Consider the following 24,615-nt stretch of genomic DNA (forward strand, 5'->3'; position numbering starts at 1 on the left):
ATTATGTCCAAGTTAGGGGAAAGCGCGGTCAGCGGTACGGTCTTTGCTTCATATCCGAAAGATACTGAGTTCGATTACCCGTCGCTGTGCTGTGTGGCTTTGAGCATGACACCTCGCCCTAGCTCAATTTGCAGCGCTGCACTGAGGCTGATGCCTGGGTTACTCCAGTCTTCCCTTGGAAGAGACCCAAGAGACAAGTATCCCCCATGGGATGAATAAAGGGAATTTTATTTTTATTTATTGTACTTATTATTTAGATGGAGTGAGAAAACGTAAGTTTTTTAAGTAAAAGATTATAAGAAGAGATAAATTAATTTTTTTTTCCCAAGCTTAAGAAACAAATGTAATTATCCTCATTGAATGCATTTATATCAGTTAAAATCTTAATAGGCTAGCTTCAAATTCAAATTTACCCTGACATAATACCATTTTGATGGGATTGGCCACAATTTTCTAAAGATAAATGTAACCAAATCCATTATAGAAGAGCCACATGTTTCTAAAGATAAATGTAACCAAATCCATTATAGAAGAGCCACATTTCTCTAAAGATAAATGTAACCAAATCCATTATAGAAGAGGGAGCATTAGAACAAATCTGCACAAATGAGCAAAAAAAAAAAAAGTTTGTTAAAAACTGATGAAAAAATGATTGAGCAGAATATGATGTAAGTAGTACTACTACTATTAAGTTTGTTTCAAGTAGTCTCAGGTCCTATGTTGCTTTTTTTTTTTTAATGAATATGATCTGCTGTATAACACACACATACTCAATACGATTATAACATAATGTAAACGTAAAATCTCATGACACGAGATTTACTCAATGATGTAAATCAAAAATAATTATTTTTTTTTAAATTGTAATTTAAAAAAACAAAAACAAATTGTGGAATAATGTTAAATAAGCCCCCCTGACAAATGAAATAAAAGGAATTCAGCAAAATATGAACACCATCATGAAAAGATAAATTCCGTATCCTAAAATATAGCCTCAATAAAGCACCTCTGTTTTTAAAACTTCTTATAATAAGGTTTGAAATCATTACTTCCTCGGTTAGTAGTAAGTCTAAAACAACCAAACATAATTGCATTTAAAACGACCATACATAATTGCAGTTATAAACTGCTTGGAGTATCCACTCAACTATTAGTTTTTAAAAAAAATAAATCTGAAGTATTCTTGAGTTCTTCAAAGACACATTTCTTATATAATAAAAGAAATTCATGAAGCCTATCGAACTCTTTTATCCTTAAGATAAATTTTGAAGATAAAGCGCTTGCTTCCCCTTATTATTGAACTAATTACTGAATTCGGATGAACACTTTTCATTGAGCCAGGCGGTGTTAATGAGGGCCATCCTTCTCTTTGCCACATTTTATTTTTCAATGGAATTATTTACTTTTTGAAAATATTTGATATAAAGCTAACTTATTTACACATCAGCTTTCTATGATAATTAAGTCTAGACTCGCCCTTTGCTACTTAAAAAAAGTATAGCACAAGACCAAAAGAAAAAAATTTTTTTCTTTTAAAAAGGAAGAACTCATTTAATGTTTTATGTACCTGATAATTTCACCAAATTTTTTTTTAAGGAAACTGGTTACTTAAACAATCATCGACCAATCTCCGTCTTCATTCTATAAAACAAGAATATTTATTCTATCATTTAGCAAACCCGTAAACACTAGCCTACAAATCAGTCGAAGGAATATTAGTCAAATGCTAGAATTTTTAAAATGTACAGATCTGAGATCAGAAATTTAAAATATATTTCCTTTTAAAACACCACAAACATTTTTTTTAAAAAAAAAAAGAATTGATACATTAAAAAAAAAAAAAACTATTGTCTTAAAAAAACAATAAAAATAAACCAAAATAAAAATTTACACATAAATTGGTGCACTTCTCAATGAGACTGCATTTTGATAAAAACACAGTAAATAAATGAATTTCATAGTGAGAGTCGTCATCTAAGCATTTCTTTTACAGAAAGTAAAAACAGAAATGTCCGTAATAGGATTATGAAGAAATAAATACATTCAATTTATAACTATAGGTGCTTTGAAAATAAAGGAACGGTTTCGGTGTTAACATTTAACAAAAAATCTACCCAAAGCCACAAATTTATGTACAGACTCTTGGTCCAACTATCAAAATGACTGAAATTTATTATATCTACACAAGCTCAAGCAAAATGACTCTGAAATTCATGACATCTACCAAGACCATTTTCTTTAACATATAAAAAAAAAAAAGAGACCAAAATGAACTAATATGAATTTTTGAACTCACGAAAGAAGTAAAAAACCTAAACCCTGAAAGCACTTCGATTGATGCAAACCGGTTATAGCACAACATATAATAGCAGTATAGTCTAGGGCATGATTCCAATTTTATTATTAAATCAAAAATATTTGCAGGGGGGGGGGGGGGGAAGAAAAGGTATTTTCCCTTGAGATAAAATTACCCAATTTGGCCTTAATGCATTTGATACAAGAAGCCAAATAGAATGTAACAAACATTTAAAGAGATTTTTTTTTAAAAAAGGGAAAACCTTTTCATAAGGCTTTATCGAGATCGGCCTTGTTGGTTAAAACAAGAGTATAAAAGTTTCAACTTTCAATTCTTTTTAATAATAATATTCATGAACCTGTCAATTTTTTAAATCACTTCTGCTAATAGGCAGGTTTATTTTTGGCTTGTGCAAATTCAATTAAATATTATCTAATGACTGCAGACCAAACCGGTGTCACCAAGACAACAGAAATGGCATTGTTACTTAATGCATGAAAGCCTAAGTTGCATCAATCTTACTGCTCTCTTGGTGAAAATTCTCCAAGTTAAAGTAAAATCAAACCTATCTGTACAGGGCCAACTAAAAATGGAGTGTGTAGGTTTTCAGCCTAAATCACCCATTTCATAACCCAGATTAATTTCTTAGAAATTTTCCGAAGACTAAAATGTTTCTTAGTCATGAGGGGCATTGTTTGCTTGACTTCACTAAATGCTTGGCCAAAATGAGAAATCACACTGAACAATTCTAAAAAAAAAAAAAAAAATTTCTAATTTAAAACAAACTTTAAAAAGAAAAGAATAAAAACCAAAAAAAAAAAGTCTTAAATTACCAAAAACTTTCAATCACCAGATTCAGAAACATCCAATATTGACTTTCATCACACTGAGCACAGCTTAATTTCCAATTTGATCTCCTGGCACTCCATGAAATGCGTAAATCACAAAGGGCAGTTAGTTAACGACGACAGTGCAAAAGCTGCACGTTGACTTAACTTTAAAAATTAGTTCTGAAGTACAAGTGTAATGATACAACAACATCCTGTTGAAATAGAATTTGAGAAAAGCCAGTCTGCTCAGGCTCAAGATGAATACCACAAGATTGTTCCGGAGAAATAACGACACAATGTAATCTGAGCAGACTGCTTCGTTTTATCATCATATTAGACTGCAGACAAAACAACACGTCTACAGAACTACACAACAATTACTGCAACCCGACTCTCCACTTTTGTCTTTCTTTAACTGACCTAGAAAAACAAAATAGAAAAAGAAATAAAATTTAGACTAACTTCTTAACATCAACAGCAATAACAATAACAACAACAAGTAGAAGAAGAAGAAGAAGAAGAAGAAGAAGAAGAAGAAGAAGAAGAAGAAGAAGAAGAAGAAGAAGAAGAAGAAGAAGAAGAAGAAGAAGAAGAAGAAGAAGAAGAAGAAGAAGAAGAAGAAGAAGAAGAAGAAGAACAAGAAAAGAAGAAGAAAGAAGAAGAAGAAGAAGAAGAAGAAGAAGAAGAAGAAGAAGAAAAAGAAGAAGAAGAAGAAGAAGAACAACAACAACAAGAAGAAGAAGAAGAAGAATAATGAGATGTGGTCCCGTAAGATTCTATAATATACTTATAATTATTTATTTTCAATGCTGTTATAAGCCAATTACAAGATAACAAAAGAAAAAAATTTTTTATGACACCCTTTCGCAATGGCACCATAAGATCCCGTCACCCTACACCTAGGCATTCCATGAAGGAATACAGATAATCCATCAACCAGAATGTCTGATGTCAAAAGGAATCACCCATGTTGTCCAAGTGAGCAAATTGGGGGTTAATAATCTTGCCCAAGGAAAAAAACGAAAGTGCCTGATCACGGTGCATATCCTTAACCACTCGGCCACTTCGCCCCCCTTTTTATATAACAACTGAGTACGAAATGAAATGTGAGCAAAGCATTTTCTCATTACTCATCTTTGCATTATTACCTACAGCGGGACTCAAACCCAGAATCTACATGTCACGTGCTGAGTGCCATACCACTAGATTATGAGGTTACTTACAGATTCAAATACAGCAATAAATTTTTTTTACGAGACCTACCGTGATTATTTGGTTCTGGCAAATTTTCTCTGGCCACAAGGTGCATCACAGTAGTTTTGCCGGTGGGCAACTGAAGAGCTGGAAAGTGAAAAAAAATAAGTTTTAAGTTTTAACTAGGAATCTATACAGGCCTGTAAATAGTTGGTGAAAAAATTGTCGGAACTTTTTGAACACGCAAAAATAGACACAACAGGACAAAAATATGGACACAACACAGATATGACACGTCAATTGACTAGTCAAATCATGTCACTTTCCCCTACTTATTTATAACGAGGTCCTTATTTTATGGTATCAAAAATAAAATCCCAATTATTTCAGGTCCCAAGTCTGATTTAGTTGTAAAATGAAAGGAAGAGAACAATTCCTACCCTTTTGAAGGATGTGTATCTAGACGTCTAGTGCTCGACACAGGAAGCTGCGCATCTTCGCTCCTGTTTGTGTTAAATGTTTACGCTGATTCTTTCGTTTATTTGGATTAATTTTTAAAGAAGAAGAAGAAGAAGAAGAAGAAGAAAAAAAAGAAGAAGAAGAAGAAGAAGAAGAAGAAGAAGAAGAAGAAGAAGAAGAAGAAGAAGAAGAAGAAGAAGAAGAAGAAGAAGAAGAAGAAGAAGAAGAAGAGGAAGTGGTGCGGTGGTGTGAGAGCTTTCGAAGAAGAATATATATTTCGAAGAAAAATAATTATTTCGCATTATTTTTTTCCCCGTCTCACATCGGGACAGAACCAAAGAAATATAGACTGAGAAATAAGAACCGGAGATATGCACGTGAGTCGGTAGCAAAATAGAGAGAAACCTTCCGGTCCGGTTCGACACACTTCTATGTGTGCGTTATTTACTGACTAGGTGTGTGTGTGTGTGTGAAGACGACTCGCGCGAACTTCGCGACCTCTCTCTCGCTGGCTGTGGCACAGTAGCCAAGCAATGAATACATAAACATCTAGCGGAGCGTGTAGGTGGCATGATAATATTATAGCTAACTGATAGACGGCATGTTTTGTCTTTGATGCGACAAATAAAAAGTTTTTTTGTTTTGTTTTTTTTTTAAGTCGGCATTTGAAACGGAATAAAATCTAATTTTTTCGAGGAACGAAATAAAAGTCTTTTATTTTCTTTTTTATTGGTTCTGTTCTTTGGCGTTACGAATTTTATTTTTACTATTATCTTTTATTTTTATTTTTTTTTTAGCACTTATAGAGCAAAATCGTACTGTCGGAAATCCGACAATAGACGGAAGATTTACAGGCCTGTCTATACATAATGGTCTTGAAACCTGCTCCTCAGCAATATAAATTAAATTATGATACATTTAACTTATTCATATTGCATACATATAATATCCACCATTAGAGATTTCCTTACTAAAGATGTAACAATGAAACTCTTCACAACTCCTGTTTTATATAGTCTTGACTATAATAACAATGGTCATTTATCTCACATAAGCCATGATAAAACCTCACGCCTGCAGGTCATACAGAAGAGTGCAGCTAAATTAGTGACAAGACAAAAGAGAATGGCACACTCCCTGTCTATTCTGTATCATAAGCGGCACTGGCTGCCTGTCAAGGAAAGGATGATTTATAAGAGTTATCTGTTTTGTTTAAAAAGGCTAAATGATGAAGCACCTGATTACAATAAAAGCATGTTAGAAATATATGAACCAAATAGAAATTTACGACCCTCGACTGACAAAACAAAGCTTTCTCTTAGAAATAATTATAACTTATGTGGAATGACCTGCTCAGAATGATAGGAGAAGCAAAATCTATTGATAGCTTTTAATCAGTGTTCAAGCACTATCTTTATATCGTTACACTTTCATGATACTGATACGGTATTACACACACTGCTGCTATTGATATTGCAGTGGTATACGTGTTATTTATGTAAATTTTGTATATTTATTTGTAATGTGCATTGGGTGATATAAATGCCATGCATTATCATTATTATCATAATATATCAAAGCCCTTATCCATCAACAACATGGTTTCAAATCCTTTTAAATTCGAATCATCATCTTTGAAATAATCATTCCTCATGTAGGCAACAGATTTTCAACATTTAGCATACCACATACATAACCTTAAAGAGGTATTATCGTGACACTATGTCAAGCAATGATAATGTAATGATAAGGTAAGTGCATGTCCCAGCCAAGCCAAAGTCTGAATGATTCATCATTAATTTAAATAAAAAGTTTTAAAAAGTAGTCGTTTTAGAGCCATTAGGCCCATGGAGCCAGAATTTATCCTGGCTTCCATAGAGTGAAATGGAAAATAGCAATTGCTTACTACCCTTTGGATAGGATGCTAGTCTATCGCAAACTACTATCTGCCAGATCTAGCAGACCCAGCTACCCATTCACTGCTAGGTAGACAGAAGGGGGCAGAAAAAAATCTTGACCGCACCTGGGATCGATCTTGGTCCCTTTGGGGGTGAAGCGAGTGCTCTACCAACACAGCTATCGGGACCCCCTTTCTGCATTAGTCACACAAAATTATTCAATTATCATACCTGTAAGTGTAATATTCCCATGTAGAAACCGTCCTTGGTAAATGAGTCTTAGTATATTTGTGGTGGGGATATTCTCATCTGCCCATTCTAAAGAAAAGAAAAAAAATTAATTAATTGTAAAGCGCTTTGAGCACACTTCGTGGATATTGCCCTATATAAACGCTCAATTTTTAAAAATGAATTAAAATATTTCAAATCCTACATAAATAATTTGTTTTATTAAAAACTTACAATAAAGAATGGAGAAGCTTATTATATTTCTATTTGGTCACAAACAATTGGAAACTTCGTAAAACAAAAATACTGATCAGATTATATAACAAGAGATGGGTATTCTGATGAACAGAACATTATTCTGTTGATGCTTCATATTTGTACATAAATACTCTTTAAAAAATTCCCAATCATATTTGAGAACCTGCATCAAGTTATAGTCTATTTATTCATTCTACATTCGGCATTGCCAATTCAGGAGGCAAAAGTTTACTGAACTTTTACGCAAACACATAGACTGAACTCTTTCTGAGTACTAACCTCCAATAAAAAGGCATTATGTACTTTTTTTCCCCCCCTTTAGGAGGTGATGGGAAAATATACTGAGGGTTTATAATATACTGAATTCCGTAAATATACAGAAAACTGGCAACCTTGTACTGTACATTAATTATTGTCATTAACTCACCATCAGGCCAGTGAGTGTAGACATATTCTGCTATGTCAGCAGCTGAATCAGATGGGGAAAACAAGAAGGAGTGACTTTTACCACTGACTAAAATCAGTTTCAAATTGATCTGTTGAGCAAAAAATAAATAAATAAATAAATAAATTGTGAATAAAAGTATGAACAATAGTCTTGCAAATCAGCTAAATATATTCAACTGCAGGTAAAAGGGGCGATATATATATATATATCATTAGGTTAATAGCTTTGCATGCAAGTAACTATGTAACTCCCCAAACTTAAGTGTAGTGATTGTCAAATCCTGATTTAGGAAATCCATAAATTTAACATCTACGTCACTTAATCATTTATTTTTTGTTCTACCTTTTTTCCCCGATGAGTTATATCATTTAATCAAAACAAACAACTTATAATCAACTCAGCCAAATTCTCCCCAAATACTCCATGAAAACAGACATTTTCATTGGTGAATTATCAATTAGTCACAATAAACAAACACAAAATAAATTACTGTTACCTTGTCATTTGGTATGTGCCTTGTTCCCATGACTGTTTGATGTTATTCAACTCAAAAACTGAAAACTCAACGGTTGTTCCTGAATGACGAATTTCAGGTTGGGACTTGGATAATGAGTGGATGTTGACAACAGATAAAGAGTCCTTATCAAACTCTTGTCAGTTGGACAACTTCATCTCGAAGATCCTCGGCTATTGTCAACACTGCAAAACAAAACAAAAAACATGAAAACAATTATGTTATCTATGAATAGAGATATTAAAATGAGCTGATTTGACCTGAGCTATTACTTACTTATTTATCCTCTTGGTGCTTCAGTTTCACTTAAGGCCTGAGCATTCATAAGATAAAATCATCATAATCAAGTCAGCTATTTTTACTGATAAATTGATATCTAATGCCCCCTTAGTTCTTCTTCTCTTGGACTTAATTTAAATGGGCTCATTTTGATCATATCAACTTTTTTTTTTGCAAAATTTGGGACTAAAAAAGCATTTTAAAATACATTTATTATCATTCTGTCTGACATGGCTCAAAATACCAAAGGTCCTTTATTGCGAGTCAAGGTCTCATCATGAGACAATGATCATCAAACTGATCCCTAAACTTAATGTCATTGGATAAGGCACTTCAACACATTACTTAACCTACACCACTCAGGAATGAATGGGTACTTGGCTACATGCAGTGAGTGATGTTGTAAGAGAAAGAGTGCATGCATACAAAAAAAATGCCCATCAGGCAACTTGTACTGTTTGCAATTGAAATTTTGTTTCATGAATAATGAATAGCATGTTAATAAACAAATAAAACAATGTGAAATGTCCATTGCACTGATGAAAATAAAAAAAAAATTCTTTTAAAGCATTGAACATCCAACTCATAATTAATCAAAGTGCCTTAAAACTACAGAAGAATCAGATTCACAGTACATATCTACAGCAACTTGTATTGTATTAGTCTTTGAATCATAATGACAAAAATCAACCCTTTCCGGAAGTGGTATCTATAAATCATTCAACACAGTCAGATAGTATTTATTATCAACATCAAGTACACTACTTGACTTACATAATTATCAGTCATGCTACCCAGTATTCTACTTACTCTTTAAAAAAAAATATATATATTAGAAATTTTGGCCAGAAAACCTGTCCTTCAAATATCGATAGATTAAAATGACCCCCATCTTGACAAAAACTATAAAATCTGAGACTTCACAAAGTCCCAGGTTTGGGAGTTTTTGGCAAGACGAGGACCATTTTAATTGATCAATATTTGAGGGACGAATTTCTGGCCAATATCTTCAATATGTGTTTTTTTCAGAGTAACGCAGTATTCACATGACATAGTTAAGTTGCTTCATCAGCTGAATTAATGATACTTTGAAATAAAGATAAAAGTCTCCATGAAAAAAACTCATTTCTGATAACTAAAAAGTATTGTGAATTGTCATAATTGAAAAGTTGATCCTTGTAGGAGTTAATCGGTTATCTAAATCAAAAAGTGATAATAAACTGTTTAGCTCCTTGAATATGGTCATGACAGATTAAAAAATTGTCATTTGTCAAATTGTGAGATGTTGCGTCTTTGAAAACAACTTTAAGAGATGTTGGACATAGACAGTGACCAGATGGATGATGATTGCATAACTCTGGCCCCTACGTGTCCATCAGTACAGTACTTCACACATGGTATTACTTCACTCAATTCAGTTGTTAATTAGTGCGTGCCTAGAGCCAGTGACAGATCTGGTATAAGAGTGTCAGTTCCCATAAGGCATGTTGGAAGAATAATTGCATTATTGTGATGCAGATTGAGCATGATGAATAAACTATACTATAAACTTGACTTATTTCTTTGGGTCCCATAGATAAGATACCCTTCCAAAGGACCTGGTTCTAAACTTCCACAGTTTAGGCTTTGACATGATGCCTCTTCAAAGGTTTTCATCAAGTGCCTTCAAATTTCTGAGGGTCCCTCCTTTCTCAGGGTATGCTTACCTCACATGAACTGCCTTTTATTTGGACAATAAAGATTATTATTATTATTTCCAATTCTCATTTGCTCATTGACAAATATGCAAATTTGCTGGGGTAGCTGACAGCAATTGTTATTGACTGGAGATTCAGTCATGTGAAGTATTGATAGACTTCAAAATACGATTTTGTAAGAAAGCAAATGTAAATGTAAGGTTTAGGTTTTTATTTAAAAGCATCTTAAGTTTGATGCTCCAAGAATAGCCTTGGGAAGTAAATTCCCTATAGAATAGTTGCAGGGATTAATCATGCTCAATGCTTGTTACAATGATTCAGCAGGTCATATGGAACCACACTTTTAGTTTGCAAACAGTACAAGATTTTAGGGGCGTTTTATACTATAGACCTGTAAATGAGCTCTATAAAAATTGACTGAAACTCTTTGTAATTCGTCGTAGCGGAAAAATCCAAAGAATCTAAACGAATAGTAAACAGCAAGCTCGCTTGAGCAAAACAATGGCAGAAAATTAATGAAGTGGAAACTTTTCTTCTTTCAAAACGATGGTAAATATAATTTAATATTTATTTAAAACCCAGAAAGCTTTCACAAATCTGATTATTTTTATGTTATTTGGTGTCGCAAATCAACAGATTTTGTGTTTTCAGATGGAGTTTTTTAAAATATTGGTTAAAAAGCTAGGAAGGTAAGTTTTGGGGGTCATCCCCACAATTCAACGGTTGTAAATTTTATTTGCGACAGTTTTAAGCGGCATTTGTTCTCTACTAAAACCAAAGGAGACCTTCCGCACGTTCCACGAGGTAGCTCCATTTTATATTGTGGATCTTGTGTCAGACTTTTATTTATTCAATTTGTCATTTTTCAGTAGCATTTTAAAAGCTGTGTAGAACAAACCTTGATTGATTGGTAAAAGTTAAAATTTCCTAATAGAACCATAGTTTTGGTTCTCCACCGCTTTTGTCATTGGAAATATTGAACACTGAAAGAGCAGTCCTGGTCCTAGGGTCTAGACTAGGATTTGTTTTTGTTTGTTTAGTTAGGGTGAGTTCAGGGGTTGTTTTATTTTTCTGCTAGGGTTACTTATACCTATAGTAATAGGTCGTAGTTACATATTTTCATTGGTATTGGTTTGTTTTTTAAAAGGTCCTAGGGTATTTGTTTTTCCTTTTACTTTTAGTTGATGAACTGCCACTGTCACTGTATTGTTATTATTGATACTGTTCGGATTTAATTAATGAGATAATAATAAATAATTTGTTTGTTTTAATTTCTGATCGACAGAGTACAACATGTTCATTAACTGAACTGTTTATGCATTTAAGCATGAGAGGAGACACTTTGCACTGCTGATGAGGAATTTTCATGAAGTTTCAGTTTACAATTACAATACAACTTGACAACTTGCTCTTCTTACAGCTGGCAATTTGCTCTTTTCTTATTCTTTTGCCAATTATTTCGCAATTACGATTGCGACCCTGATGTACTTACTTAAAAGACAAATGTATTTCTATGAAAACCACTTAACCTAAAAGAGAGCCTTATATAATTTATATATCATAGTGGTTACATAATTATTTACATATTATTTTGTTAACGTAACCACCCAAACAACTCGATATAAAATCCTGCAGACAACAAACAGCAGAGCAGAGAGGGGTCGATGAAATCTCAGTAACATAACAAACAAGACTTACCAACCATAGCAAAGTGACATCATTTGAAAATACTTAATCCACAAAGAGCGATAATACAAATTACTCCGAATAATCAATAATCATAAAATTCCAAATTACTGAGAGAAAAACAATAGGATTTTCCGACTGAAAATGAAAAGGGTGTTCCAAAAAAAACGATAATTTTACAGCCACTTTCTATGGCGGATCGTGAAGAACTTTGGGAAATGAATGACGTCATACAATAACTTCCGATCAAATGAAATCGTACAGGAAGACAGAAGTGGAGACAAGAAAATGTTGAACCCCAGCAACGTAGCGACAAGTGGAATAATATTCGATGTCAACTGGTCAAGCAAATAATATGATTGTATGTTTATTTACTCAGTCTTCAATTCTTAGGAGCCAATTTTGCAAGCATAAAATGCACTATAGTCGTACAAACATGATATATCATGTTTCTCTTACTCCTGTTCATTTTTCTCACTCAAGTCCTTCATTCAACTCTCGTCAGCTGTCTGCTAGATAGAAAACTTAGAAAGAAATCTTGTTGATTGTTGTGATTCATGACTTACATATTTATATTGGTATTGGTTTGTGTTTTAAATTTTAAACTAGATATTTGTCTTGTTTCACAAAACCATCTTTTCTTTTCTGATGTTCGTTTTTTTTAATCAATCCTTTTCAAAATGATGTTTTCAGCTGTTGAGGGCTCAGTCTCAGATAGTGATTGAGATTGTATTGGATTGGTATCAAAATCACCGTCGTGCCGTCGTAATCTAACTTGAACCGTTCATTTAATTAATTTTGAAATACTTCCAATTATTTCTTTAAGAGGTCCTAGTCCTATAATTTTTATTACACTTTCTATCTTTCATACCCGCTTAGTTCTTGGAAAGACTTTTTAAATTGCACCCGCCCCAAAATCAATCCACTGCGACGGCAGAGATTTACACACTGAGTTTTCACTTGAGGTCAACTTAAGCCTGATGTTGGGTGTGGTCCCTATAAAGTTTCACTCCAATCCAAATCACTATATATTATTCTTCAATTTTAAATGGAATCAAGCCAACCAACTTTCAATAACGAAATCACCCCGTATCTCATTTCATTATTTTATGATTTAATGAAGCCGTCATAAATTATATTCATATAAATCTTCATATTCATCATTTGCTGTCAAACAAATTCCAAAGCATTGTTCTCAGATGCCATTATTACTGTTGATCAAGCAATAATTGTGATAAACATTGTATGGAATCAACATATAATATCAAACACTAAAAAGTATTCCAGGAAATTCTCTGACAACTTCTTGTGATGCCTAGCATTTGGCTAATTTTATAAAGCACTTGAGACATGGTTCGATTTTATCTTTAACTTGCCATCATGTCACGGTTTTCACCAAGAGAGTTGTGCAATAAAATGGTTTCCAGTTCAACCAGCGTCCTTTTTTTATGTGTAAAAACAGTGATTTCTGCAACTACCTTAAGTTAAAAACTGATAAAAGATATTATTTAAAAGAAATTCAGTCTCGCTATTAAACAGTTACTAGAATATGATAACAATTTATTAATTTTGGTTCCTTTAAAATGAAAACAGCTCATGGTGAAATAAATCAGCAACTTACGATGTCTGTCACCCTGACTTTGACTGACCCTGTGTGTTCTGAGGACCTGAAAGGGAACCGTATGAGGTAAGTAATCTGTGGGATGGGTATTGAGCTTTTATATAGGGCATTATCCACTAAGCGTGTTCAAATCGCTTTACAATGGGTCCGTAGCCAACAGCAACACTTAACATGTAGGAAAAGACATGATGCCTGTTAGACGAGAAAATGAAACTAAAAGATTTGGACCAGATCAGTATGGACGTTAGTCGAGTGTTCTTTCAACAGAACTGGTGATTTCCCAGATTCACTGCATGTTATCTTATTTCTGATAAATATTGAGAAAAAGAAAGGTGTTCATGATGAAATTTATTCTTCTCCTCCTTCTTTTCTTCTTCTTCTTCTTCTTCTTCTTCTTCTTCTTCTTCTTCTTCTTCTTCTTCTTCTTCTTCTTCTTCTTCTTCTTCTTCTTGGTATTATGATGGGATGAACTAGTTTCCGGAAATTGAATTTATTAATTATAGCCTCAATACGGAATTTTTAGTGAAATTATCTTCGTTATGGTGGAGAGAATGCACACAGGTTCTTACATTGTAAAAATCTTTACAATTCCTATATTTATCTTTGTTATGGTGGAGAATGCACACAGGTTCTTACATTGTAAAAATCTTTACAATTCCTATATATTTATCTTCGTTATGGTGGAGAATGCACACAGGTTCTTACGTTGTAAAAATCTTTACAATTCCTATTCCTTATAACTTTAATTTTAAAGTTAGGTTTGAGGGTCCAATTCATCCGGCCGGACATAATACTGATTGAACCCTGGTGGGTTCAAGCCAAGTTTTGTTCAACACACAATTCCAGAGTTTCATGTGAGGCTATGTGGTCTAGTGGTTTGAGACTCGCTTTCGGATTGGACAGTCCAGGGTTTGAGTCCCGAGCAGTGTATAGTTGAGTCCCCCGAAAAGGCTCTACTCACATTCTCTCACCGTTCTCAGGTGTAAAATGAGTTCCTAGTCGTTAACAGCATTGTCTCTGCCCCAAAAAGAATAAAATATCGCCTAACATAATTCATGTGTAGTCCCACGTGTCAGTGTTACTATTGACTAGGGATCCATTGTAAAGCGCTTTTAGCACGTTTAGTGGAGATTACTCTAAATAAAATTTCACTTTTGTTTTTTTATACTTTTTAATCTTAAAAAATGAATGATATTTAACAAGAACATGACAAATATTTTAAAAAACAGCCTCCAATTAACTTTGTCAACCCTTTTCATATTGCAAGACAGCCCTTTTGTCCTTTAAACTTATCATATTTGTCATAATCAGTCGGAAGGTGAAAATTTTGGATTGCATTTTTTTGCATTTTCTGAAAGAATATGCTCCCCATAGCATTTTAATCTTTATTTGAAGTAAATCGGGTGATTTTTCATGAGGTTATGGTCAGATGTGTAGGAAAGGTATCCAGCAACTTTTCTCAAATTTCATACTTTTTCAACTTGACTAGCTGTGAAAAATATCTAGAAGTGAAATTAAGCTTTGATATTTCTCGAAGATGTAAAAAAAGGGTTGATTTTGATTAATCATTTATGACAAGAACTCGTTTTTGATCAAAATTGACCTTCTAACTAAACTCGGCAATATCTCAGTTCAAACCTTTTTAGCATCCGACTGATTATGTCACTCACTGTAACATATTTCATCTCTTTTTTTTTTTCTAACAGAGAAAATGATATGGTCAGTGATGGACAAGATTTGCAGGATTCCCGAGAATCAGAGGTGATTTTATTTGAAAATACAACACAGGGGCTTGGTAAGTAGCAGATAAAATTGCTTCTTTTCTGTTTATATTATTTTTTATATGAGATTTGTACGAAGAAACGATTATGGTGGTCTAAATGTGAATTGAAAACAGATGTAAGTCATATGGAGATTGGGTGAAGAATTTCCTTGCTGGGAGGCCTTCCAAAAGCTCCTACATCCCCAGTATTCTTTGTTTTTTATAATGTTGTAGTAGGGGGTTTGGGAGGGGGGGGGATTATTTTTTTTAAGTCTCCCCCCTCCCAAACCCCCTACTAGAACATTATAAAAAAAAACAAAGAATACTGGGGATGTAGGAGCTTTCGGAAGCCTCCCTCCTTGCTCATTCCACTATTTTAAGACTTTTATGATATTTAGAAATAGATGTGTTCTGTTTTATTTAATTTATCTTAATTTGCAGTTAAATAAAGGTTTTTCATACACAGGCACTTATAGATTTTAATTATTTATACTAACGTGAAATTAAGGTAGATCTAGAAGAATTTCTGGAGAACAACTGAATTCGGCAACCCTTCTCCATTGTAGATTTAAATTTAACCTAAAAGCATGTTGTTTTTTACCTCAACAAATCATAAAATTATGCATAAAAACACTTATTTATTTTAATCAGTTTGCTGTCTTGGATATCAAGTTAGACCGAGGTGGTATAACACTCGCTTTTGGATTAGAAGGTCCTGGGTTCAGCGCATAGTTGAGTCCTTGGAAAAGGCTCTTTACCAACATTTTCTCAGCATACTCAAGTGTAAAATGAGTATATGGCCGTTAATTGCGTTGTCTCTGTCAGAAAAAAAAATGTAATATCACCTGACAGGGGTCATGTCATGTTACGTGTTGCTGTTGGTTAGGGGACATTTGTAAAGCGCTTTAGGCACGTTTAGTGGATATTGCGCTTTACAAAAGCACTAGTATTTTGTTTTGTTTTTTTCAAGGTCGCATTATGCAAAGGTAATATAATATTTTAATCTAGTTCCTTAAGCCAAAGAACTACTGTTGTCGTATCTTACACCTCATTATATGGCTCATACATTCTATATTAAGCCCAAAGAAAATACAATTGCATGCTTAATTAAAATATTTTTATTTGTTTACAGGTCTCAAAGTATGTGGAGGATGTTCTCCAGATGGTAAAGAGGAATATGGAATATTCATAAAACGAGTGTTGCCAGGCGGGCTGGCAGAGGCAAGAGGTATAGTGATGAAAAAAATATTGTTATAGACCATATGTTGTAGTTAATTATTAAATGAATGTCAACGGTCACACAGGTGGAAATTTTTTTACATAGAGGTGCATTTTACGGAGGTTGCTAACTTTTTGGGAATTTTTTCCTCATTCATAGGTTGTATTATTATTATTATTATTATTATTATTATTATTATTATTATTATTATTATTATTATTATTATTATTATTTTATTATTATTATTATTTATTATTATTATTATTATTATTATTATTATTATTATTATTATTATTATTATTATATAATTTAAGTTTAAGAATTCAGAAAATGGCCAATTAACTTTACATAGTTTCTCAATATTTATTGCAATAAAAATTCACATGTTGCTTTATTTTCATATCGTAAGTTATCATTTTATTTCATTGTTTATCGTAAATAGATGATGAAATAAGAAATGGAGACCTAATTTTGGAAGTCAATGGGCAGAGCATGCAAGGAATCACTTATGACAGGTATGATGTTTTACTAATTTCAAATTTTAATTTGTGTTTGTTCAAAGTATATCTTCCCTCTTTATATTTTTTATGTTTTTACATGCATGAGATGAGGAAGCAAATTAACATAAAGATAAATAGAGATTCCTCTACATCTTCTTGGGAAATTCTTTCTTTAGAGTTTATATTGAGGAATGAAACTGAGATAATCAACAACAAAATATGCGAGATTCCGAATGTGGGGCACGAATCCGGGTCACCAGGGTGAAAGTGCAATGCCTTGTCCACTTGGCCATCTTGCCCCACAGAGAGTTTCAATATTCCATTTTTGTTTTCTTTTTATTTATTCTTGACTCAGTATATCCTGGCTCAACCTCTCGTTGTAACAAAGCTTAATAATATCATCATTATAGTCACCATAATCGTTATCATCACTGCCGAACAAATTTGTTCGATTTCCATGCATATGAACTCAAGAGAGTTAAAGATCAAGAGTAATGTTTATATTGCTGTTCAACCCTTTCTCAAATGAGGTCTGTAATTTTTTTAAATATCGGGTAATATAAATTGCATGTGCCATTATGGATTCTTCTTCTTGCGCTAAGGCTAACTTAAAACCTTATATACATCCTCAAGGGCAAGGGCATTATTTTTTCCTGTTTGCAGGAGATGAAGTTAGCTGACTTAGTCAGATATGAATGCAGCATGATTACACATAATCTGTCTTTGTTTATAATGCATCTATTTTAAATTTTAACTCTCCTTCGTAGGGCTGTATCAATACTTCGTCAGGCCTCAGCTTCTAACCATGTAGAAATGATCATCACTAGAGATGCTGAATCAAGGTGAGAAAACATGGCTAAATTTTTTCTTAATTTGAAAAAATGAAATGGCATATTGATTTGCAAATTATTTGGATTAGTTAGTCTGAGCTCGTTTATCATAAGTGTTAATTTAAGATGAGGAAGAAGCTGTCAGAGACCTTTTGTTCCAATGCAGGAAAGGCTGGCAAGTATGAGACTGGGTATAGATTTGAAAAGGTAATTTTTCAAAGATGTTTTTCAAAAGCTGTAAGAAGTAGAAATGGTATGAGAATATACATATAATAAATATATATATATATATATATATATATATATATATATATATATATATATATATATATATATATATATATATATATATATATATATAAACATACACAAACAACATTCTACTACACTAAGCGAACACATTTGGATCCTCAAAGAAAAAACATACAACACAGCATTACATGGAAAATCATCTCTAGAGCACAGTTGTACACCCCCTCTTCTAAGATTTGCAACCTCTGCTAAGAAGAAAAATTCTTCATCATCACAAACTGAACATGGCAACACTCGACAGAAGAAACGAACTAACATCCTCATGCAGACATAGAAACAAACACCTTTTATGTAATTGTGAACCTCCATAAACATGAATCTAGAAAAATACGGAAAACACAACAATCTGCTTTCACTTCCACTTCCTGATGAAACAATATTGCAGAAGTTGATCATAATTGTACTTGAACTGTTTTATATATAGACGCAAATGATAATATACTAATCGACAACAACGAAATTTTGGAACGTTGGGCAGTATACATAAAAAATCTTTACACAGATGACAAAAGAGGGACGTGCTTGGATAAAGTAATCTCTACTGTGAACACGGGTCCCCAGATTATGCGAGAAGAAGTAGAAGCTGCTTGCAAAGAGATGAAAAGGGGGAAAGCGGTAGGCCAAGATAGTTTCTCATTAGAATTGATTGACGCCCTCGACAATCTGGGAATAGACATTCTGACAAAAGCCTTTAAGGGGGGGAGCGACACTAAAGGGTCATTTTTTTTATTTGATGAAATATCCTTAACTTTTATGCACAGTCATAATGTACCTGTTTGGGAAGGATGATTGCATATAATTTTTTTCGAAAAAGTTGCCCGTTGCTATGGAAACGACGCCATATTGGAAAATAAACAACAAATCTTTAAAAGTCAAAGGTTTTTTTGTTTATCAACCGATTACCACAATATTTTGGTCACAGGTAGAAAAAAGGAAAATAAAGAGGCTCTAGAGGCCCGATTTTTAATTTTTTAATTAGAAACTTTAAAAATTAAGTTCAAAGTTATTACTCGATTATTCCCCTTGAAAAAAGTTACATAATTTCAAATTACTCCAAAAAAAATTTTTTTTCAAAAATCCGGCTCCTAGACGACCTGCGTATTTGTATGACACTCATTTGTAGAAAGTTTGAAGAAGATTGGTTGAAAACTGAGGGAGGAGATAGGTTTTTAGTGACGAAAATTGCAGTTTTGAGAAAAATGCATTTAAAAATCAAAGTAAACGAGTTTAGGGAAAAACTCTCCTCTCTCTCTCTGATTGGATTGTGACCACATGACATCATTAAGAACAAAGTGATTGGTTATTGAAGATAGAGGAGAGTTTTTACTATTCATTGATATGTTTTTGCCTTTACTTAGCTATAAAGACTATTTGATATTCTTTCATGAAATCAGTCCGCTGAAACTAAAAACGGGCAGGGTTTAACCATGCTATGGGGCAAAAAATACGTTATTTTGAGTCGAAAAATCCTGAAGATGAAGTTCTCATGCAATTTTTTATGCAGACAAATGGTCACGTGACAATATCCCACCAAAATCTAATTTTAGCAAGCTGGGTCAAAATTCATCATTTTTAATGTCGCTACCCCCCCCCCCCCTTAATTTCATATACGAAAAGGGTGAATTGCCTAATGTTTTGAGACAATCGGTATTCATTACCATACCCAAAAAACAAGGAACTATTGACTGTGATCAACACAGAACAATAAGCATAATGAGCCAGGCCACAAAAATTATATTAAGAATACTTATGAAAAGAATGAGGAGCAAGATCTCTCCGGAGGTAAGTGACGAGCAGTTTGGTTTTGTTAAAGAAAAGGGTACTGTAAATGCAGTCTTTACATTGAAAACAATAATGCAATGGTCAATTGAAAAACAAAAATCACTTTATCTATGCTTCATTGATTATTCCAAAGCTTTCGATTCAGTACAGCACGAAACGCTATTCAAAATCTTAGAAAAGATCGGTATAGACAGTAAAGACCTTCGACTTGTGAAAAACTTATACTGGAATCAAACAGCATATGTAAAACTTGATGTTGAAACATCAGACTCCTTTATCATCGAGAAGGGAGTAAGACAAGGTTGCGTCTTATCACCAGACCTTTTTAACATATATAGTGAAATAATATTCAAAGAAATTGAAGATATGAAAGGCATCGTCGTTTGAGGGCAGAAAATGAATAGCATAAGATAAGTACGATGGTACTCTGATGGCATACTCTCCAGAACACATGCAGAAAATTTTAGATATACTGGTGTGCAAAAGTGAAGAAATAGGCCTAAAACTAAATGTTAAGAAAACCGGATGCATGGTGGACTCAAAGAATGACAACAACACGATCTTCTATATATTTAGGCACTATCATTACCCATGACGCACGTACATAGAGGATGTATAAAACAAAGAATAGCAATAGCAAAAAACGTGTTCCACAAAATACGACCAGTTGTGTCAAACAACAACCTAAAGTTGAAGACCAGAATGAAAGTAGTAGAAACGTATGTTATAAGTACCCTTTTATACAGTTGTGAAACGTGGACACTTGACAAAGAATGTACGAGGAGGTTAGAGGCATTTGAGATGTGGGTGTATAGAAGAATGTTGAGGTTATCATGGACAGACAGGTATACGAACGAGGAAGTGTTGGAGAAGGTGAGAAAGGGACGAATATTGATTGATATCATCAGAAAGAGGCAGTTACGGTTTCTGGGACATGTGTGGAGAAGAGACGGAATAGAAAAGTTGGTAACATCTGGGATGATCGAAGGAAAGAGAGCTAGACAAAGAATGACTTATTTAAATAACCTAAGAATGGCCAAATGTGATTTTAAAAGTAACACAGATTTCATATGCACCGCAGTGGATCATGATTCGTGGAGACAGCTGACCGGCAACGTGCTCAAGAGCACAAGCCACGATGGATGATGATATATATATATGTGCAAGTTCCTCTACGCTATCTCAGTAATTTGTCAAGTATATTTAGCTGAAAGTTTTTTAACAGAAATCAGCAAAATATTTTTTAACATTTTATCTTCTGATACCTCTCTGAACTGATTTTAATACTCAATTCTTTTGTAACACAGTATCCTGATAGATCAGTTGTTAGAGCACTAGCTTCACACTCAAAGGGACTGGGATAGATCCCGAGTTTAGTCGAGATCTCCAAAGGGTAGCAAACAAGAAATTGCTATTGTCCATTTCAAGCTATAGAAACTGGCTTCATGGACTACTTTTTGAACATATAATCATCAGTTAAGGTTTGTTGAGTTGACGTTATGTACATGGGTGCCAGTTTTCCGGTTCATGCCGGAATTCCGGTTTCTTGATATCTCGAAGTCAAATACCTCCAGTTTCGGTGTATTATAAGTTGGTTTTAAAATCAAATTAATTTCCTCATTGTGTCAATATATTTGCTGTGTAATCATTTAATAATAATAATAATAATAATGATAATGCTGAAAACTTATATAGCGCTATAACTCAGAGACACCAGACTCTAAGCGCTTAAATTACAAATTACTTAGGCTGAAACATAATCATTTACACACACAAGCACACACACACACACACAACACAACACAACACAACACACAACACAAACCAAACCTATCTTGCCTCTCATACCATCTACTAAAATCGAAACAGATATGTTTTAAGCAAACGTTTAAAAATAGACAAAGATTCTTTTTCACGAATGCTCTGCGGTAAGGCATTCCAAATAGAGGGTCCGAAATGAGAAAAGGATCTCATTCCAGCATTTTTCCGAATTCGAGGGACAAATAGTTTTGTGGAATCACTGGCCGAAAGTAAGGGGCGGGGTTTTGAATATCTTTCAATTAGTTCCGAAAGGTAGGAAGGGGCAGTACCTTCAAGACAACGATACACTAAAACACAAGCTTTGAATTTAATCCTTTTCTCAACAGGCAGCCAATGCAGGTCATAATGGTATAAAAACGGTGATGAAATAAGAGTAAAGTTTAGGCCGCATTTTCAGTAGGAACTTTTTCAGGTTTGGCAAAGTGTCGAGATTATAGTTTCAGGTTTCAGCACTTCAACCTGCTGTCACCCATGGTTATGTATTGGGGATATCATTTTCTTCACCATCAAAGCAGACCAAAAATATAAATCCTCGGGGATCCCTTTGTTTTAATATTTAGTATAATCTCATTCTTATCTTTTTTTCTTCTAAAGCTGTGACAGTTGATCAAAATGTCTTCCTGCAACTTTTTATTATTTCATACAATGTGCTATCAAAATAACTACTTTTAGAATTCTGACATCATTTTTCTTAGCTTTTTCTCATAGTAATTGTAGATTTGGTGAAAAATTTCTAAATTAGTTTTCATCCATTTATTTTCTGCTTTTTATTTGATGTTCTTAGCCTGCTTTTCAATTGCTGAAAACTCAGAATGAGGTCATGGTTTTATTAGTTGTCTGTATTGCTTTGGGTCCATGACAATTAAGAATGTCCCAACTGTAGAATTAATATTCAACCTCAATATAAGAGCTTAATCAATCTCTCTATCGTCTCTATATCATATGTTTCTGTTGAGAATACGGCTATTAAGCTTAAATGCTGGCTAACAAACTTTGCTGTGATTGTGTGTTGAACCCATGACCTCAAAAAGGCGGGAAATTTGATCAAGATAGACACGAGGCATGATACCACTTTTGTTTTGATTGGTGGACAGCTTCGACCTTAGAGCAAACCTCTCATGGCCAGGCAGAGTTGTCGTAACAGTAAGGTCTTGGGTTCTAGCCCTCAAGGCCGCAAAGTTTTTTTTCTCTATCATCTTCTGGCACTTTCCTTACTTCATTTCCTGTTCTTATCAATTGTAGAATGCACATTTTTACATCTTTTGTTGTTTTGTTTTTTAATTGAAGGCATCATTTTTTAACATAATTTTCAAGATTTTCCAAATTAATGAACTTTTTACCTCCTAATGTTATCGTTTGTTTTTGTTTTAATGACTTTTTGATGATTTGTGGCCAAAAATAAAAATTGATTGTGTCTTTATGATTTTCATTGAGCTGATTCTGTATAAATTTGTAGGTATTAATATGCAATCCTGGGTGGGTTTCCTGACCTCCCATAGTGGGCAGGGAGGCACTTACTGTATCTTCTATCCCCCTATATCTGTTTTCCAACGTGCTGTCTATTTTTGTCTTGGAATGAGATTACCAGATAACCAGGCTGGAAGGGAAACAGTCAACTGTACAGTTATAGTTTTGGGAGGTGATATTTTTTTGTCTTGTAAATCATCTCCCTGTTATGCGTTGTATTTATTTTTGTTTCACATATATAATATATGATTTGTAAACATTTGAGTCTGTTCCTCTTCGTGGAGTACTGTGCTTGTGTCAGGATGAGACATTTAGGTGATCTCAAACTAAGTACACTGATAGTGTGCTTTTGGAATCTACATCTGTTCCCTATTTAAACCAATTTCCGTTTGTCTTACTTTTTCTTTGGTGCTTCAATTGTAATTCTAGAACTTTTTACGAACCTGTTTTCTTCCTTTTTACTGGCACTGATATGACCTACATGTGTTGCAACGCCGTAAAACCCTTAAAAACAAAACAATAAAATGCAATCATTAATGTTTCCTGGTTTGTTGGTACGAGAAAATATGCTGGAATACGGTATGGTCAAACAGAGTTGGCTAAAAGAGATCCGCTCTTTTGGAGTATGGCCAAACACATTCAGTTTTCTTTGTATGGTGCCAGCTGTCCTAACGACGACCATTAAGCTTTTGTAGGTTATGGCTAGATAAAAGATATGTTGTTGTTAGTTATGTACAACCATAACGATTTTTGAGCATCCACATCCAGTTCATAAGTGGGGGGTTTATCTTTTGGATGTTCTCATACTAGACCTAGAAAGCTTTTTTTAACCTCTAATTTCATTTTTTTTTTTTAATTTGAGTTTGCCATCTCTGTCTTACTATTCTTGGGGTCTAAACTCATGACTAATTCTATTAAATTTTTGGCTATCCCACCTTGCTTGTTTTTTCCTGGTGTTATTGATATGTCAAAATAACTTCTATAAATGAGAAGGATTTTAACGTATCACTAATTTCAATTTCATCCTAGGAGAGAGTTTGCTGAGTTCCAGTCAAAGTATAGCACCCTAACCAGCTCCAGTAAGAATGCAAGTAATTTGACTGAAATAGGTCAGTTTTCTTGTGTTTAAACTCCACTGCTTTTCTGATTTATTTCTATTTTTAAATTATTATATTCTCAGTTCTTTGGATGTTTTAATAAAATTGTGCAGGATTAAAAAAAAAAATTATTCACTTAACAATCACATAATACTGTAGTATTCAGCTGATTGTAGATAATAAATAGATCGCTAGTATGATTTATAAGAATTTTTACTTTTATGTCAAGAATTTTTACTTTTATGTCTTGTTCTTTTGTAATAACTCCTATATGTTTAACTCACTCAATCCTAGAGATTTTTGCTTCTTTTAAAAATTGGGAAAAAAGTGTATTGAAAATGAGCATGTGCATAGTTTTATTCAACTATCATTAACATGCAAAAATTGAAAACATTAGCTTTGATACTAAGTCGATAA

The 24,615-nt window shown here is 33.5% G+C and overlaps 2 protein-coding genes across 2 annotated transcripts in view; one reads left to right on the forward strand and one right to left on the reverse strand.

Annotated features, from left to right (window-relative positions):
- Positions 1-225: 225 nt before the first annotated feature.
- Positions 226-12,011, reverse strand: LOC144970478 (ubiquitin-like protein 3). The gene is made up of 6 exons (XM_078910173.1): positions 11,800-12,011; positions 8,108-8,310; positions 7,591-7,699; positions 6,909-6,995; positions 4,390-4,467; positions 226-3,546 (listed from the first exon to the last, which is right to left on the reverse strand). Exons 2-6 carry the CDS (start codon positions 8,135-8,137, stop codon positions 3,485-3,487), a joined length of 366 nt encoding a protein of 121 aa, XP_078766299.1. The 5' UTR covers positions 8,138-8,310; positions 11,800-12,011; the 3' UTR covers positions 226-3,484.
- Positions 12,012-12,039: 28 nt separating this feature from the next.
- LOC144970480 (syntaxin-binding protein 4-like) overlaps positions 12,040-24,615 on the forward strand; it is a 33,052-nt gene continuing 20,476 nt past the window's right edge. The window contains exons 1-7 of the mRNA XM_078910174.1: positions 12,040-12,148; positions 13,381-13,474; positions 15,115-15,203; positions 16,303-16,398; positions 16,832-16,904; positions 17,657-17,731; positions 24,131-24,210. Of these exons, the coding sequence (XP_078766300.1) occupies positions 13,410-13,474; positions 15,115-15,203; positions 16,303-16,398; positions 16,832-16,904; positions 17,657-17,731; positions 24,131-24,210 (478 nt within the window). The 5' untranslated portion in view covers positions 12,040-12,148; positions 13,381-13,409. The remainder of the gene's footprint in view (positions 12,149-13,380; positions 13,475-15,114; positions 15,204-16,302; positions 16,399-16,831; positions 16,905-17,656; positions 17,732-24,130; positions 24,211-24,615) is intronic.

The sequence above is a fragment of the Berghia stephanieae genome, chromosome 4, assembly GCF_034508935.2.
Source record: "Berghia stephanieae isolate SIO BIC M18660-M18661 chromosome 4, UCSD_Bste_1.3, whole genome shotgun sequence".
Classification (NCBI taxonomy): Eukaryota; Metazoa; Mollusca; class Gastropoda; order Nudibranchia; family Aeolidiidae; genus Berghia; species Berghia stephanieae.